This window comes from Panonychus citri, unplaced genomic scaffold, assembly GCF_014898815.1.
Source record: "Panonychus citri isolate SS breed McGregor unplaced genomic scaffold, ASM1489881v1 Contig00011, whole genome shotgun sequence".
NCBI lineage: Eukaryota > Metazoa > Arthropoda > Arachnida > Trombidiformes > Tetranychidae > Panonychus > Panonychus citri.
Window position 1 is genome coordinate 1,671,124 of NW_026515416.1, and position 15,794 is coordinate 1,686,917.

A 15,794-nucleotide genomic window follows, 5' to 3' on the forward strand; every position below is an offset into this window, starting at 1 on the left:
TTGTTTTATTAGAGTTTCTCTCACTAATTTCGCTATTTAATTAATTGTTTTAATTACATTTTCTCTCTCTTAAATCACCCTTTTCTCTTTTTGTCTTAATTGTGACGTACAATCAACTTATGATTAACTTGTAACCTTTGATTGCGAAAAAAAAGATTCATTTTAATTAACTTTATATTAACTTTCTTGTTAATTGTAATAATCTTTAAACACGATCGGTAATAAATTGGCTTTTGTTGTTTAATCAATAACAATATTGATTGTTGTCACATTAACAAGCAATTAGATGATTAAATTGAAATTAAATGAAAGGAAGAGGAAAACGCAATCACAATTAACAAATTACAATGAACATCATCATCATCATCAATGAATTAATACAATTAAAAGAGTAAAAACAAAAAAAAAGTTAATTATAGTAGATTAACAATTAAATTGGTAAGAAAATTAGATTGTATATTTATATATATAAATTGGTAATGATTAAGCCAAAATTAATCTAATTGTCTCTTGATAGTTATATTTATATAATGGTAATTAAATTGTCAAAACTAAAATTGATCAATTAGTTAAATTAGAAACAATATTTTTTGGTCCATAAAGATTTGATTGTTGATGGATTGGAGTCAATAAAAATACAATAATAGTTAATTGTAGTTGAATGATTAAAGTTGATTATGTTGACAGTTTCATCATCCGAATGGTGATTGGTGAATTAAATTAATTTCAATTAACCATTTTGATGATGATGAGAGAGAAATAATTTTCATTTGTAGTAAGAGATACGAAGTAAAAATTTATCAATTGTTAACAATTAACAATTTAACTCAATGTTGATTCCTTTGATTTATAAGAAACTGGAGCAATTTGAATTGTTTCACTATTGTTACGCTCTTTGCTATTCCAAATACCATAGAAAAGGTAAATTGCCAACCCTGTGTGATAAAAGATGATGAAAACAATTAAAAGTTAATCAATGGGTTAATTATATTGTTACAGGTTAAAGGATAATCTTATAATTGATTTAATTGTTTCAAGAACAATAATAATGTCACAAGGATTTAACTCGATAGGGGTTAATCATTGATGGTTAAATAGATTAGTGAAAACTAATAATATCTAATTAGAGACCTTGATCTTGTTAAAACAAAGTTAATCATTAGCTAATATTATGTTTAAGAGGAAATTGTTTATCGTGATTATCGTTAATTGTTACCTATGATCATCCAAACTGCGAAACGAACCCAAGTAGCGATTGAAAGTTTCATCATTAAATAGACATTAATGAAGATCGAGATGATTGGAGTGAATGGAACCCAAGGAACCTAAAATAATAGAGAGAAAAGTTAATTTCAATCAACAATTAAGAGAAACAAAAAAGTAAAATCAGTTCAAGACAATTAATCTTGTCATCATTGATTTCTATTGATTCATTGGCTATTATTATATTGTTGATAATTAGTGATGAATGTGTATTAATTTGTGGAGCAAAATTAGCATGATCAATTCAATTGTCAACAATATAAAAATCCATGAATGAGTGATGGTTATGGTGGTGAAGGTTAATTAATAGGAAATAGTAATAATTATCTATCTTAATCAATGAAATGTTGACAATTAACCTTAAATCCTGAGCCAGTAGTTGAGATTGGCTGTCGGGAGAGAGCAAAAATCATCGTATACAGGTAGGCCAATACCGCGGCGACAGCAATTAAGGAGATCAGATTTAATTGACTGAGATGATTTTCAAGTAAAACTAACAGTAAATCCAATAGTATAATGTTTCCACCTGAAGAAAAGGTAAACCGATAATCAGTAATTAGATAACTATTTTAAGTAACATGAAAGTTTTGAAGAGATGAAAATTTACTTATATCATTAATTAACTTACAGATGACAGAGATTAAAAATTTACTCATGAATGAAGTCTCTTGATTAGGTGAGATAATCCCTGATGAATTAAAGACTCGTCTCTTAAATCTACCAATTATCGGGAGAAAACCATTATCATTAGTTAATGGAATCGTTGATTCGGGTCCTGAATCTGATGATAGTTCGGGACTAATTGCTCGTTCATTATCATCATTTGCTTCCTTTTCAACGTCATATCTGAATTCATTTTAAGGATTAAGGAAAAAAGGTCAATTTAATGAATGAATATCATCACTTGTAGTAATTAAATCAATAATAAACAGAGAAAGTCATTGTCATGTTATTGGTTTGACGAAAAAAAATAAAAATTAGGATAACGATGTGTTAATGATACGACAATTAAAACAACGTTGCCATGAATGGAAAACAAAAAGAAACAAATTAAATGATAATTTTGGGTTTGGAAAGTAAAATAATCAACTGATTGGAAACCAAGAATTTAATCTATTGATTAAGGAGGAAAATGTTAGTTAGTTAATTAACTCACTCATCGAATTGAGATTGGGTTAAAGGCTCATATTCAGAAGTATTTAAAGCATCAGTTTCATTTGAGAAACGATGATTACGATTAGCGAAACGTGTTTGTTTCGATACGATTAAAGACTCGTAACTGTAATGGTGATGGTGTTAATTGTGTGAGATTAATTAGATGAAAAGAAATGGACATTTTGATTAGTTTGAATTAGAGAGAAAGAGGTTTGATTAGTAACAAATACTATTAAATGATTATGAATGAAATACAAATAGTGATTTGGGTTTGAGGTGAAAATGATTAAATTTGTTTTACCTGAGGATCAAAATTGATACAGCGACTAAGGTGTAAGCAAGAAGGGTACCGATTGACATCATACCAGCGAGTTCGTCGACGTCAAAAAACACGGCCATGATTCCGGCAAATAGTCCGGATGCTATGGTAGCGGCGAGTGGGGTTTGTGTGGTGGGATGAACGTAGGCCAGAAATTGGAAGATTAATCCATCGGTTGCCATTGAATAAAGGACTCGAGGCATTGGGAACATGGCACCAAGAAGACTGGTTGAAAGGCCGGCAAGAGCACCGATTGTGATGAACCACCAAGCAAAGGAGAGATTGGCTCGTTCAAAGGCGAAAGGAAGTGGCGCTGAAACTGCGAGCTCATAATAAGGAGCCATCAGAGTTTGGATACTGGAAACACCGAAGTAGGCAAAAAATGAGATCAAAAGAGAAGCAACAATTGAGATTGGAATTGATTTCTGAGGATTTTGAGCCTCTTCGCCGGTCGTTGCGATGATATCGAACCCGACGAAAGAGTAGAAACAGGTCGCAGCTCCAGCCATCATTCCCGAAAATCCAAACGGTAGAAATCCACCTTTTCCAGCGGTGGCTGGAAGTTGATCTTTAACCGGGTCGAGAGCCCAATTATGAAAATCGACCTTAAATGCTCCGATAACGATGACGAAAGTCACAATGATAAGATTAATTACGGTGAAAATACTCGTAAATCGAGTTGATTCTCTAACACCAAGAGCCAACAAAACTGATCAAACAATTGAAAAGAAAATTGTAAACATAACAATTAATAAATAGAGCAATCAAATTGGTTGGTTGTTTCTTACATGATAAAAACATTGTAATAGCAAAAGCGAAAAGATCAGGATAACGAGACATGTTTGGAATATCAATCGGCATCCACTGTTCGAAATGTCGAGACATCGTTTTATTAAACAGCGAATCCATGTAACCACTGAATCCACGAGCAACTGATGCAGTTCCTAATTTCCAGGGGAAAAAAAGGAACACAATTACACAACGAAAAGAACGAAAAAGAAAAACCATCTTACCGATTACATATTCAAGAATCATATTCCAACCGATAATGAAAGCGATAAATTCACCAACGGTAACATAACTGTAGATATAAGCTGATCCCGCCTTGGGAACACGAGCACCGAACTCAGCATAGCAAAGACCAGCAAGAATCGAGGCGACGGCAGCGAAAAGAAAGGAAAAAATTACCGCAGGTCCAGCTTCTTTGGACGCGACATCACCGGAGATGACATACAATCCAAGACCAAGAGTACTTCCAACACCTAATCCGATGGACACACAATAATAAGAACAATAAGAAAAAAAGAAAATAAAAACTTTGGCCTAAACGAAAGAGAAACAAAATCGCACTCACCAAGAGCCGTTAAATCAAAGGTCGTTAAGCAGCGATTCAAAACGCTCGACGGAGAATTGGGTTCAATTTGTTTACGTCGTACAAGAGCTTTTCCAAATGATTTGACATTCATCGCAATTCACTTGATGGATTAACAAAAAAAAAGAGATATTCAATTTACCAAATTAACTCTTTGTTCCCTTGTTGTGTTGATACTTTTGTTGATTGCTGAAGAAAAGAGAGAGAGAAGAAAAAAAAAGTGTTGCTAACTAAAAAGATGTTGATAGTTGATTGCTGATCAGAATAAAGTTGATGTTGTTGATGATGATGATGGAGTTGATGTAATCATTTGATGAAGAAAAAAACAACTACAATAATCGCTCAAGGTAGCTTTAGGTAGGAATACCAGGAGAGGCTGAAAGAGAAAAAGAAAATAAAAAAGTGAGTTGAGAATATGATGTTGATGATGATGATGATAAACAGCGTGAGCAAAGGAGATTATGGAAGAGAGTGAGTGAGAAAGAAAAGGAGGGAGGTGATGGCTAATAAGTGAATTCAACGAAATAAGTAATAGTTGTTATGATCATTGGAGAATGGAAAACATTGTGTATAATTATATTGGGCAGAGAGAGAGAGAGAGAGAGAGAGAGAAGGATAAACACATAGAGGTAGAAATATAAACAATTAGAAGGCGATGATGATGATGATGATGATGATGGAGAACAAGATCAAGTCATGACGAGAAAAAGAGATAAAGATTAGTTGGAATGATGGAAAAAGAAGTTTTCAAAAAGGTAAATTTCGTAATCAACACTTTCGTTTCCATGTAAAACTCACCAAGATGTCAAAAGAAACATTAAAAAGCTACACCCACGTTAACTCGCCATCATTTAATTCACATTTAATTGTTGTTCCTTAATAATGATCAACTGAATTATGGTTCATGATGAGAGAGAAACAAGAATGAGACAATTCCAATGAGTCAATGGAAATGAATAATAGTAAAAGTAACATTTGCACTTTTCTTTGGATTAAGTGATTAACGTTAATTTGAACATTTAACGTGAAACTTATTGATTGTTGACAATATTGACAATTTAGAATAAATGTAGAATAGAATTTTTCCTTGTTCGTTTTCTTTTTCAGTAGATTTACTGATATGCTCATGGAAAAGGAAATGAAATGAAATTGAAAATCAAAATGGCGACGATTCGAAGGTATTTCGATTTTTGGTCAATTCTTTTTCTTTTCCTTTACCTTTTTTTTCTGATTAATCTTTTCTCTCTCATTTTCTCTAATTGATCTTCTTTTGTTTCATTGTTTAATCAGTTGGATAACATTAATTAATCCACTTGATTAAAAGTAAATTGTGTTACATTGATTTATCTGCTTTCTATCAACAATATTGGTAAAAGTTAAAATCGATTTCAATTTACTCAAGAGTTTTGGATTAAAATTGTCTGGTTGTCATTTGCAATTTAAATTCAATTGTAAAAAAAAAAGATGAAACAAAAAACCATCTAGATAATCAAACAGGATTAACTATAGAACCGGATAATCATTGTCATCAATATAATTAAATTTAGTTAATCCTGTTCGCATCCAATAAATAACCTTGTCTTCAGAAAACCAGAAAAAAAAACTCTGAAAACCTAACATATGGTAACGATTTTGATACATCTTATTCAATGGGATCGTTAATGAATTTGGATTAAAATTTCAACTGGATTAACGATAATTTGTTCAATAAATTTTCCTTTATTCAATATTGTGACATGATCAACATGCTGTCAACAATTAATTGATTTAATTTGATTCACTTTAAAACCATCAATCTTTTCAATTGAAAGGGAATCATAATCATAATGTTTTCCATTGGTGAGGATAATCAAAACAAACCCTTTAAGGCAAAGGTAATTGTTTTGTTTTCTAGGAACAATTAGAAAATGGAAACTTACATTGTAATTGATGAAGATAATTGTAATCAGTTGATTGTTGTTCAGCTTTGGTGGTTGATTAACATGATCGCTGGGTGAGCATTAATCATGATTCTTGTCTTTGTCTTGTATTTTGATGCCTTCAAGGGTTTCGTTTGATTACCTTTGTTGATGTGAAATTTTGTTCTTACAATTAAAATACAAATTCATTAATTATTATTGAATAATTTTTCCACAATATTGTTATTGTTCATGGAGAAAATAATATAACAAAAAAAAGGTGACAATTGTGATGATCATGATGATAATTTTTTCCTTTCTTTCTCTTTCTCTCACTCTTTGAATTGAGGTTGTTTGATTTAATTGTCGATGATTAGAATGAACCAGAAGAAGATTGGAAACAATGAAATTAAATGTTCGTCTCGAGAAGTTAATATTACATAGAAGAGATAAAGTTAATCACATTTGCTTTTCAATTTTCTTTCGTTAATTAACTTGAAGATCTTAATTACAATTGGAAAAGTTTGTCTTGTTAATTGTTCAATATCTCTATTAATAGCCGGTAGTGTTCATTATTATTTAGGTTAATCACTAGCATCTCATGGGTCTCAGCTTATTGATTAAAACACGTTAAAAACAGTAATCACCAAATGATGATGAGATGATGAGATGATAATTACACAAGAATTGAGTTTGATCAATCAACACATAGACATTTGCAGACATGTAACCATAAATAATCACATTAATTGGTAAAATCTGACAATCAAGATGAATGATCAACAATTAAAATAGAGGTAAAAATCATTGATCATAATGATGTTTACAACGATTATCTTATAAATTGCATCATGATCATTAAGCAATCAATTGATTAATTTTTGTTTCTCATCAATATAAAACTGACCAATTAACTCAACAGGTTTACTACAATCAACAATTTCATGTAATCATAATAATAACAATAAACAATCATTAACGTGACACAACATGATAAACATGAACACTAAATCAACTGACAATTATAAGTAATCAATGAATTATGATAAACAATAATATTAGTTAATTAATTTCAATCAGAATGATCATCAGGTAGATTAAAATTAATTTCTCATCACATTTTAATTGAAAATTAAATGATGATTCCAATGGTTGTGTGAGGATTTGATGGAGATGATGATGATTACGATTCGATGAGAATACAATTAATTTATATTGTCCTGATCAACCCATTGTTCCTGATACACAATTTAGAATAGCAATACTAGACAAATTAAAATTAAATCGCAACAATCAATGATTTACAATCAAATGAAGACATGAGACAAATAATAACAAAGAAAAAGTGATCGATGTTGATATTACATCATTTGTTTACTTTTCCATTACCTTGACAACAACGACGAGTTTACATCAACTCAAGTTAATTGTTGATCTTTTAATCAATTGTGGAGAGATAATTGTCAATAACTATGTTAAATTATTCTTCTGTCACTAATTGTCAATAGAATTTCGATTAGTAAACTTAATTGTTTCTTCTTCAATTATTATTAACCTTTTTCTCTGTTTACCTTTTTGTTTACATTTCTTGTTGTATAGAAAATTTTGTTTACCTATTTGTTGTTCCGAATTAAATTTAATTAATTGGTGGAAAGGTAAAGGGAAAGATTTTTAATTATTAGAGAAAATTAAACTTTAATTGTTTTGCTTTTCAAAATAGAGCAAAAAGAAGAAGAAAGTAGTTAGTGTTGTAATTGTGATTGAAAGAAAATAATGTTCGTTTTTCTTTGTGGGTTCAAATATGAGAAATTGTCATCAAATGATGAAAGGTGACAGGGAGAAGAGTAATTAGTTAATTAAAAACAATAAAAGTGGTTAAACATATATAAGATGCTGCTTAAATTGCAAAAATAAGCATTGTTACAATTAACATTCAACATTAAACATTTATCCTCAGTGAAAAGGGATATGGTGCACTCGTTATTTTAAATTATTCATTTAAAAATTAAAGATATTGAGGATAGAGTGTAATCTTTAGTTTCCTATCAAAATTATTTTTTTTTTTTGGTTGAGATAATTAAACTTTTTCTTTGTTGATAGTTTTAAGTGAAACAAACAGTAAGGGAGAGATAGAGAGAGTGAGAGAAGTAGATTGTTGAGAATTGATGAAGTGAGATGAGAATAGATTAATTGAGATTATGTTTCCTCGTTAAGAAGCCAATCACTGTTACGATTTGATCTCCTCAACTTGGTCCATGTTTTTTTGTTTAATGGTAAACGTGCAGGTCGAAGTTCAAATGCAATCGAATCAGTCGCTGGGGAAGATTGTTTTGATGGTTGACTATCTGTTTTCTCACTAAAAGTATCTTCATTTGATGGTGACATTTTTACCTTTAAACGATTCAATCGATCTTTCCAGTGAGCTTTTAGAATACGATCAATTTTGGCCCGAACAAAATCACAATCTTCTTTAAAATGGTTATCACAGCAATTCATTATCACATTTGTATAATGTTTAATCAATGATGAATTTGAACAAGATGAAGATAAAGAGGATGAAGATGAACATCGAGTAACTGGTCCAATAGCGTCTCTGACTTCATCCCAGTTATCATCATCATCATCGTCATCATGATTAGCATCATTATCATTATCAACATCCCCATGATTATCATCACCATTAACATGTTTATTACGTCTCATTGAATTACCATTTGTATTTTTTTCTTTTTCCCTGGAATCTTTCAGACAGGCCAATTCCTCGGATTTCTTTGATTTTGTAAATGATCTTGTTCTAGACCTTTGTTCACCATTATTAACATTTTTATTTAACTCACATTCATCTTTATGACCATTAATTTTACCATTACCTTTCCCGCCATTTTCATGTTCACCATTTAACCTTTCTTGATCATCTGAAATAGATGAGCGACCATTTGTAGCTTTGCAATTACGTTTCTTTTTTTTACCACGACCAGAATCACCATTTTTAGTCACCTTTCTCTGGTTTTTACCATCAGAAATAGTAGAATTGGACTGTAAAAGTTCAATTAAACCGATAAAAATGAGAAGAAAATACAAAAAAAAAGACATGAAAATACATTGAAAAGAGAAAAAATAAGCATTTGTTATAAATATTCTAAATTAAATCGACCAATCATAAAGAAAAAAAGAACATTCAATACTTACATCAACTGATATTCCATTGCCATTAACATTTTCCACTGGACAATTACCTGAAGAGAAAATAATTGAGCAAATTAAATGTTAATTGAATAGAATGAAAAAGAATAGAAAATTCAATTGTAAATGTTATATAGTCTCTTACTTTGCTTTGGTTTCTCTATTTGATTAGCGCCATTATTGTAGTCATCAAATTTTTCCGGAGGTGTCCAGACCAATCGAACTCTTTGTTGACGTTTATTTCGATTGTTGAAAAGACCTTTACCAGGCCAGAATGACATAGCTACATGTAAACTAATTGACACAAACAAATTTAAGTTAAAAATGAATTAATTAAAATCATTAAAATTAGAATTTAACAAAAAAAGTGAAAGAACAAACAACAACAAAAAAAAGTCGAAAGAGAAAATAGAAAGAGAAAAAAGATTCGATCCGAAAAAAAATATCCGAGAATAGAAATTGATTGAGATCCCGAATTCGGGACCGGAACGAAAATTGCATTTTCTTTTTGGAAAAGTCAAATTTTCTTAATATTTTAATTGATTTTTGTTTTGATTAATTGATTGTGTTTGCAATTGTTTAAGATAATTTTCTCTTTTTCTTTTCATTTTTCATGTATTGTTCAGTTGTTCGTAATCTCATCTTTCTGTTCATTTATTGTCTCAACTTTAGTTAACTAATCTATTGCCATCTATTGGGATTTGGTTCATAGGAAGAAAGAGATTTCAAAAGGTTTGACTTTTTTGGTTTTATTGCTTTTTGTTTGTTTCGCATTTTCTGTTTGTTTTTGGTTAAATAAGATTTTCTAATTATATTTGATTTCATTTTATTACATAAATTAGTTCAAAATGATTAGAGATGGGAAAGAATTACCTCAACAAATATGTCCGACTCCAGGATGTGATGGAATGGGACATATTTCTGGAAGACATGCAACACATAGAAGGTAAGTTTTCTTTTTCTTGAGACTTTTTCTTTTTTAGCTTCTTACTTTTATTCTCATTTATTTCACTCTGGTCTATGTTTTTTTCTCTCTTTCCCTTTTCCTCGATCTTGGTTTTATTTCCTCAATTGTAAACTGTAAACTTGTGTACTTTCTCTCTAGTCTAAGTGGATGTCCTCGTGCTGCTAAATCTCAAGCTCAACATGTCGAACTCAAGTGTCCAACACCGGGTTGTGATGGATCTGGTCACATAACCGGCAAACATTCCTCCCACCGTAGTCTATCGGGGTGTCCGAGAGCAGACAAACCAAAGAAATCTTCCTTGATTAGAAAAGCCATTGTTGAAGAAAAAACTGTAGAGAATGATAAGATAGAAGGAACCATCGAAGAAGAGAACGTTGTGGCGGAAAATGTTCTAGAAGATGAAGAAGAAGAAAGTGCAGAGGAAAATATTGCAGAAAGAGAAAATTTGGAAGTAAAAGCAAATTTGGAAGAACCAAAAGTTGTTCACAATATTCGGTATGTTCTCATCTTTCACCTTTATAGATTTGTATTAATTTCCGATATTCTTTTCTCTCTTTTCCATCACTATTTCTGATGCTATTTACTAATATTTAGTCCAACAATAAGCTCTGACAATTCTGAACAGAACATTGTAAAGAAAGATAATTCCTGGAATCCAATTTTTATTATTTTAATTGCCGCTATTGGCCTATTAATAGCAGTCTCTTTCACGATGACACAAACTGCGAAAAATCCACAAAATGACAGATTAAAACGATGGGAAACATCCTTTTCTGATCTGGTTTCCAGATGTGGATCAGCTTTACCAAATTTAAGCCAAAAAGTGATAAATAAAAGTGTCCGAACGATTCTAGAGAGAACTGTTCCTTCTGAAAAGTACAATAACATCGAACCTGCCGTTATCTTACTCGTTGGATCTAACCAGAACTCTCAAGCAGTTAAATGTCTTTCTCTTGGTTTATCACAATCAATTGCAACAATTTTCGAAGAAGATCAATCGCCAATCATCAATGCTGATAATTTATCTAAACTTGATCTTCATAATGAACTTCATAAAGTATTGGGATCCAAACAGTTACATTCTGTCGTTCTTGATGGAATCGAGCGTCTAGATGGAAATGCCGCTTTGTCTTTACATCCTTTTACCGATCACGACAAAGCTCTTTATCTTGATGTTATCATAGTTTTAACCGCATACACGGACACTCGTATTACTAATACAAGTTTACAAGTACAACAAATTGACCAAATTGCCAACAATCTGCTTGAATTTTCTTGGGGCACAATTTTACCCTCTGAACAAGTCGCTGGATTATTGAGTAGGGTGACATCAAGTGTAGCAATAGTTTCGGACACAAGTGAATAAAAATTTTCTATTTATTTGTCAACTACCTGTTGCTATATGATAACATTTTCACTGCATCATAAATACTTATATTTATATGTATTACCAAGTAATCAAATTTGATCTTAGAATTTGAAAGGAAATTGCTTCTCATTAATTAATTTCTTCCTGTATTTTGTGTCTAAAATCAAACCGATTGTCCTTGAAACCAATTTCTCTTACAAAGTTAGTGATATTTTCATTGGAAATGTTTGAAAATGTCAAATAATATTTGTAAACATAAATGAAAACCAACAAGAAAAGAAACAAATCTAGAAAATTTATTCTTCTAATTGTAAATTGTTTCTATTATGTTACAAATTGAACATTATTTACTTATGTCAAATATTTTTGTCGAATTTGCTTTATACCAGAATCAATAATTTGCCAATTTGATGATCAGATTGATAATTAATTGAATTGTGATGATTAGAAAAGAAAAAAATTCGGTGATTTGTATTTACCGCTTTTCTTTGTTTCTCTCAATGAGCAGCCGTTGACTTCTCATTAAATCACCAATATTGTTTTTCTTAAATTTTAATAGAAAATTGTTCTCTCATTTAATCACAATTAACTTTTTAAATTATGGATATTTTTGTTTCTAAATTACGGTCAACTGTGTCCACCACTGTATCTAATATAAATAATATATTACCAGGTAATCCAGTTACCAGAGATTATGAAATAACAGGACATAAAGCTTCAGGTGGTCCAGGTAAGTGTTTGTTTTTTTCTCGCTGTCATGATGATGATATTTATTTGTTTTTCTTATAATTAAATGTCATTTTTTTCATTTTCATCTTAATTCCAATACAATTTAGGTAAATTCTTCAAAATGTAACATTTTTAGCTAATTTTACTCTGTCATATTCTGGAAACTTTTACTTTTCATTGAGCCTCCTGTAGATTGATGACTAATACAGACAATTTAATGTTTGGTTTTTGTTAACAATTTGATTAGTTTTCCATTATTATATTGTAAATAGATTATCTTGAAAAGATTAACTGATTACCTAAAGTTATAAATGAATTTCCAGTTTCAGATTGTACCTTGAATTGGAAATACTCTATGGTTATTATTTTGTTTACCTTTTTTTCAAAGAAATTTGTGGGTTAATTGTTGTTCTTGATTGTATTTTGTTTTGTTCTATTCTAATTTTAATTTTGTTTTTCTATTCTCAATCTCATTCAGGTTTAACTTGGAAAATTTACTCTGGATTCAAGAAAAGTACCAAAGAAGAGGCATCGATATTTGTATTAGAGAAAAAAGTATTGGACAAATTTAATCGTCGAGATAGAGAATTAACTTTGGACATATTGAGAAAAGGAGTTTCTCAATTAACTAAGATTAGACATCCATCAATTTTAACAGTTCAACATCCATTGGAGGAAAGTCGTGATTCCTTAGCATTTGCCACTGAACCAATTCTCGCCTCTTTAGCCAATCTTTATGGTAGATATGATAACATTGAGACACCAGTTCCACCAGAGATTCGTTCATATGAATTTTTTGAAGTTGAAATCACTTATGGTTTACTTCAACTTTCCGAAGGATTAGCTTTTCTTCATAATGATGCTAAATTATTACATCGGAACATTTCACCTGAAAATATATTCGTTAATCGTAAAGGATCTTGGAAATTGGGTGGATTTGATTTTACTGTTCCACCAATTGATCCAAATGAATTTCCATTGAAATTTCCATTTCTCAATATAACAAATCATCCAGCTGAATATCCAATGCTAGCATTACCCAATCTTGACTATGTGGCACCAGAATATATTACCTGTAATTCACCAGGTACTAGTGATCCTAATCTTATCCTGGGAGCTGATATGTTTTCATTGGGCTGTTTAATTTACTATATTTACAATAAGGGAAAACCACTTCTTCCCACTGCGGGTAATATCAATTCCATGTCATCTTCACGTATTGATCGTTTCTCTCGTCTTCCAAGCGAAACATTTAATTCAATACCCGCTGATTTACAGAGACACATTTCATCACTTCTTTACATTGATCCAACATTACGACCTGATGCTCATCGATTTTGTAAAATTGAACTTTTCGATGATGTTACCGTTAGAACTTTACAATATTTAGATTCTCTCTTTCAATTTGATAACCTTGAAAGGTCGAAATTTTACCGTGGACTACCCGAGATTATGAATAAAATGCCCAAACGGATTAAAGTTGATCGAGTATTTAATTGTTTGGTTAAAGAATTTGTAAACGCTGACATGGTTCCATTTGTAATTCCAAATGTATTTATCATTGCCGAGGAACTTTCTAGTGAAGAATTTATTGAATCAATATTACCCCATTTGGTTCAAGTTTTACAGATGAAGGAACCAATTCAAATACCAATGCTGTTAATGAACAATATGGAATTACTTTTAAATAAATGTAAATCTCACCAGGATTCAATTAAAAGTCACATCTTACCAATGCTTTGCTGTTGCCTGGAAAACAATTCAATTGAAGTACCTGAATTGTGCCTGAAAACCTTACCAACAGTTGCCCACCTCATTGATCAAGCATCGATGAAAAACTCGATAATCCCAAGAATTAAGAAACTATTTAACAGTACAAGCCAATTGTCAACACGAGTTAAATCACTAATCTGTATCGCTAAATTGTTACCCTTTTTACACAAATGGCTAGTCCTTGATGATATTGTACCATTTTTAACAACAATCAATGTCAGAGAGCCGCCGATTATCATGTCAATCGTTGGTATCCTTAAATTAGTCCTTTCTAATGATAAATTAGGATTAACCAAGGAGATCATGGCGACCAAAGTGATTCCATTTTTGATGCCGTTGACAATTGAAAATGGTTTAACTACAAATCAATTTCTTCAAATTGTGACCATAATTCGTGAAATGATTAGTTCAGTTGAAAAAGAGCAAAAAAGTAAACTTGAACAATTGGATAACATGAGATCTCAAAGGGACAGTGCATTAGTTGCTTATACAGCCAAAGAATCATCTTCATCACCTTCGATTAACAATTCATCTAAACCCGAAGGTGAACTTGACTTCTTTACCAAATTAGCGATAACTTCATCATCCGAACAATCTAAAAGGTCAAATCCTGGTTCCATTGAATTATCTTCAGTTTCAAATGAACCAAAAGCAATTGGTTATCATCCGACTACGATTAATTCATCTTCTTCTTCATCATCATTCCCAAGTTGTCTTCCGTTGAATGTTTCAAGCTCATCGTCAGTAAATAAATCAACAATTTCCCCTCTCCCATTAAAACCCAAAGATCTCACCGAAAATTTGATTGATGAAAAAATCCGATCGTCAATGTCTATCAAACCAATGAATAATAAAACAAATGGACCCTCAGCAATTAACAATAATACTGGTCAATGGACTAACAATCAAGGATCATCGTCCAGTTTTAATAATATCATGCCAACAGCATTTACCAGTACTGCTAATGCCTATTCACTATCAACTTATCAACAACAATCAAATCGACATTCCCCCGCATTTCAGAATCAATATTCATCAACTAATCAGCAACAATTACGACCATCTCTTGATACTTCATCACTTGACAATTTAACTATCCCTGGATTGCGACAAAACAATGTTAGTCCTTCATTAAATTCAATGATCAGACAAACACCATTGATTCCGTTTACATCTAATCCAAAACCAACTACTGGCGATTCTAATGGTCAATCAATTAACAAACTATCTGAATCTGATCTTAAAGAGTTTCTAAGCTGAGAGTTAATCAACTAAATTAGATACAAATTATGTTAATTACTTTGAATTAATGATGAGTCCAAATGGATCACAGAAATAAAATGAAATGATGAAATGAAATGAAATCACTTATCATTTCAATCGTTGCAGTGAAACAACAATTCATCAAACAATTAATGACACACAATCATCGCGACTATTAAATTACTCCGACGTTATTAAATCAATCTATTTCTTTGAATCTTAAATCAATAAAATTATTAATCGTTGATTTACTAAATGTTATCGAAATACGAAAAATAAATATATGTAAACAATCAAATGAACAAGATCATTGATTATCTCAATAGGAAGTGAATTTATTAATACCAATTAAATGGTAAATAATTTCTGCAGTATTACTGAATAATTGAGCCAATCAATTAATATCAATTTCTTCTTGTATTTTATGTCTAAAACCCATTTATCATTGAGAATCAATTTCTCATACAAAATTAGTGATATTTTCATTGAAATTTGCAAATAAT

The 15,794-nt window shown here is 30.9% G+C and overlaps 4 protein-coding genes across 8 annotated transcripts; 2 read left to right on the forward strand and 2 right to left on the reverse strand.

The window, feature by feature from the left end:
- Positions 1–334: 334 nt before the first annotated feature.
- LOC128389891 (high affinity cationic amino acid transporter 1-like) lies at positions 335–7,520 on the reverse strand. Of its 4 annotated transcripts, XM_053349546.1 has the most exons (11): positions 6,029–7,520; positions 4,908–4,999; positions 4,092–4,485; positions 3,751–3,999; positions 3,526–3,681; positions 2,720–3,446; positions 2,420–2,542; positions 1,892–2,109; positions 1,623–1,789; positions 1,217–1,325; positions 335–935 (listed from the first exon to the last, which is right to left on the reverse strand). In XM_053349546.1, the coding sequence occupies exons 3-11, from the start codon at positions 4,201–4,203 to the stop codon at positions 823–825; spliced, it is 1,974 nt and encodes a 657-aa protein (XP_053205521.1). In that variant the 5' UTR covers positions 4,204–4,485; positions 4,908–4,999; positions 6,029–7,520; the 3' UTR covers positions 335–822. The 4 variants fall into 4 exon arrangements, with proteins under 4 accessions (XP_053205521.1, XP_053205513.1, XP_053205538.1 ...); XM_053349538.1 differs by lacking the exon at positions 4,908–4,999; XM_053349563.1 differs by lacking the exons at positions 2,420–2,542; positions 4,908–4,999 and having other exon boundaries at positions 6,029–7,491.
- Positions 7,521–7,847: 327 nt separating this feature from the next.
- Positions 7,848–9,587, reverse strand: LOC128389986 (probable serine/threonine-protein kinase clkA). The gene is made up of 3 exons (XM_053349646.1): positions 9,336–9,587; positions 9,197–9,243; positions 7,848–9,043 (listed from the first exon to the last, which is right to left on the reverse strand). Exons 1-3 carry the CDS (start codon positions 9,469–9,471, stop codon positions 8,204–8,206), a joined length of 1,023 nt encoding a protein of 340 aa, XP_053205621.1. The 5' UTR covers positions 9,472–9,587; the 3' UTR covers positions 7,848–8,203.
- A 148-nt stretch (positions 9,588–9,735) lies between these two features.
- On the forward strand, positions 9,736–11,545 carry LOC128389958 (myelin transcription factor 1-like protein). 2 transcript variants are annotated; one of them, XM_053349620.1, is made up of 4 exons: positions 9,736–9,922; positions 10,033–10,136; positions 10,296–10,652; positions 10,752–11,545. In XM_053349620.1, exons 2-4 carry the CDS (start codon positions 10,039–10,041, stop codon positions 11,521–11,523), a joined length of 1,227 nt encoding a protein of 408 aa, XP_053205595.1. In that variant the 5' UTR covers positions 9,736–9,922; positions 10,033–10,038; the 3' UTR covers positions 11,524–11,545. The 2 variants fall into 2 exon arrangements, with proteins under 2 accessions (XP_053205595.1, XP_053205602.1); XM_053349627.1 differs by lacking the exon at positions 9,736–9,922 and having other exon boundaries at positions 9,929–10,136.
- A 471-nt stretch (positions 11,546–12,016) lies between these two features.
- On the forward strand, positions 12,017–15,727 carry LOC128389871 (SCY1-like protein 2). The gene is made up of 2 exons (XM_053349518.1): positions 12,017–12,256; positions 12,734–15,727. The coding sequence occupies exons 1-2, from the start codon at positions 12,127–12,129 to the stop codon at positions 15,286–15,288; spliced, it is 2,685 nt and encodes an 894-aa protein (XP_053205493.1). The 5' UTR covers positions 12,017–12,126; the 3' UTR covers positions 15,289–15,727.
- Positions 15,728–15,794: the final 67 nt, after the last annotated feature.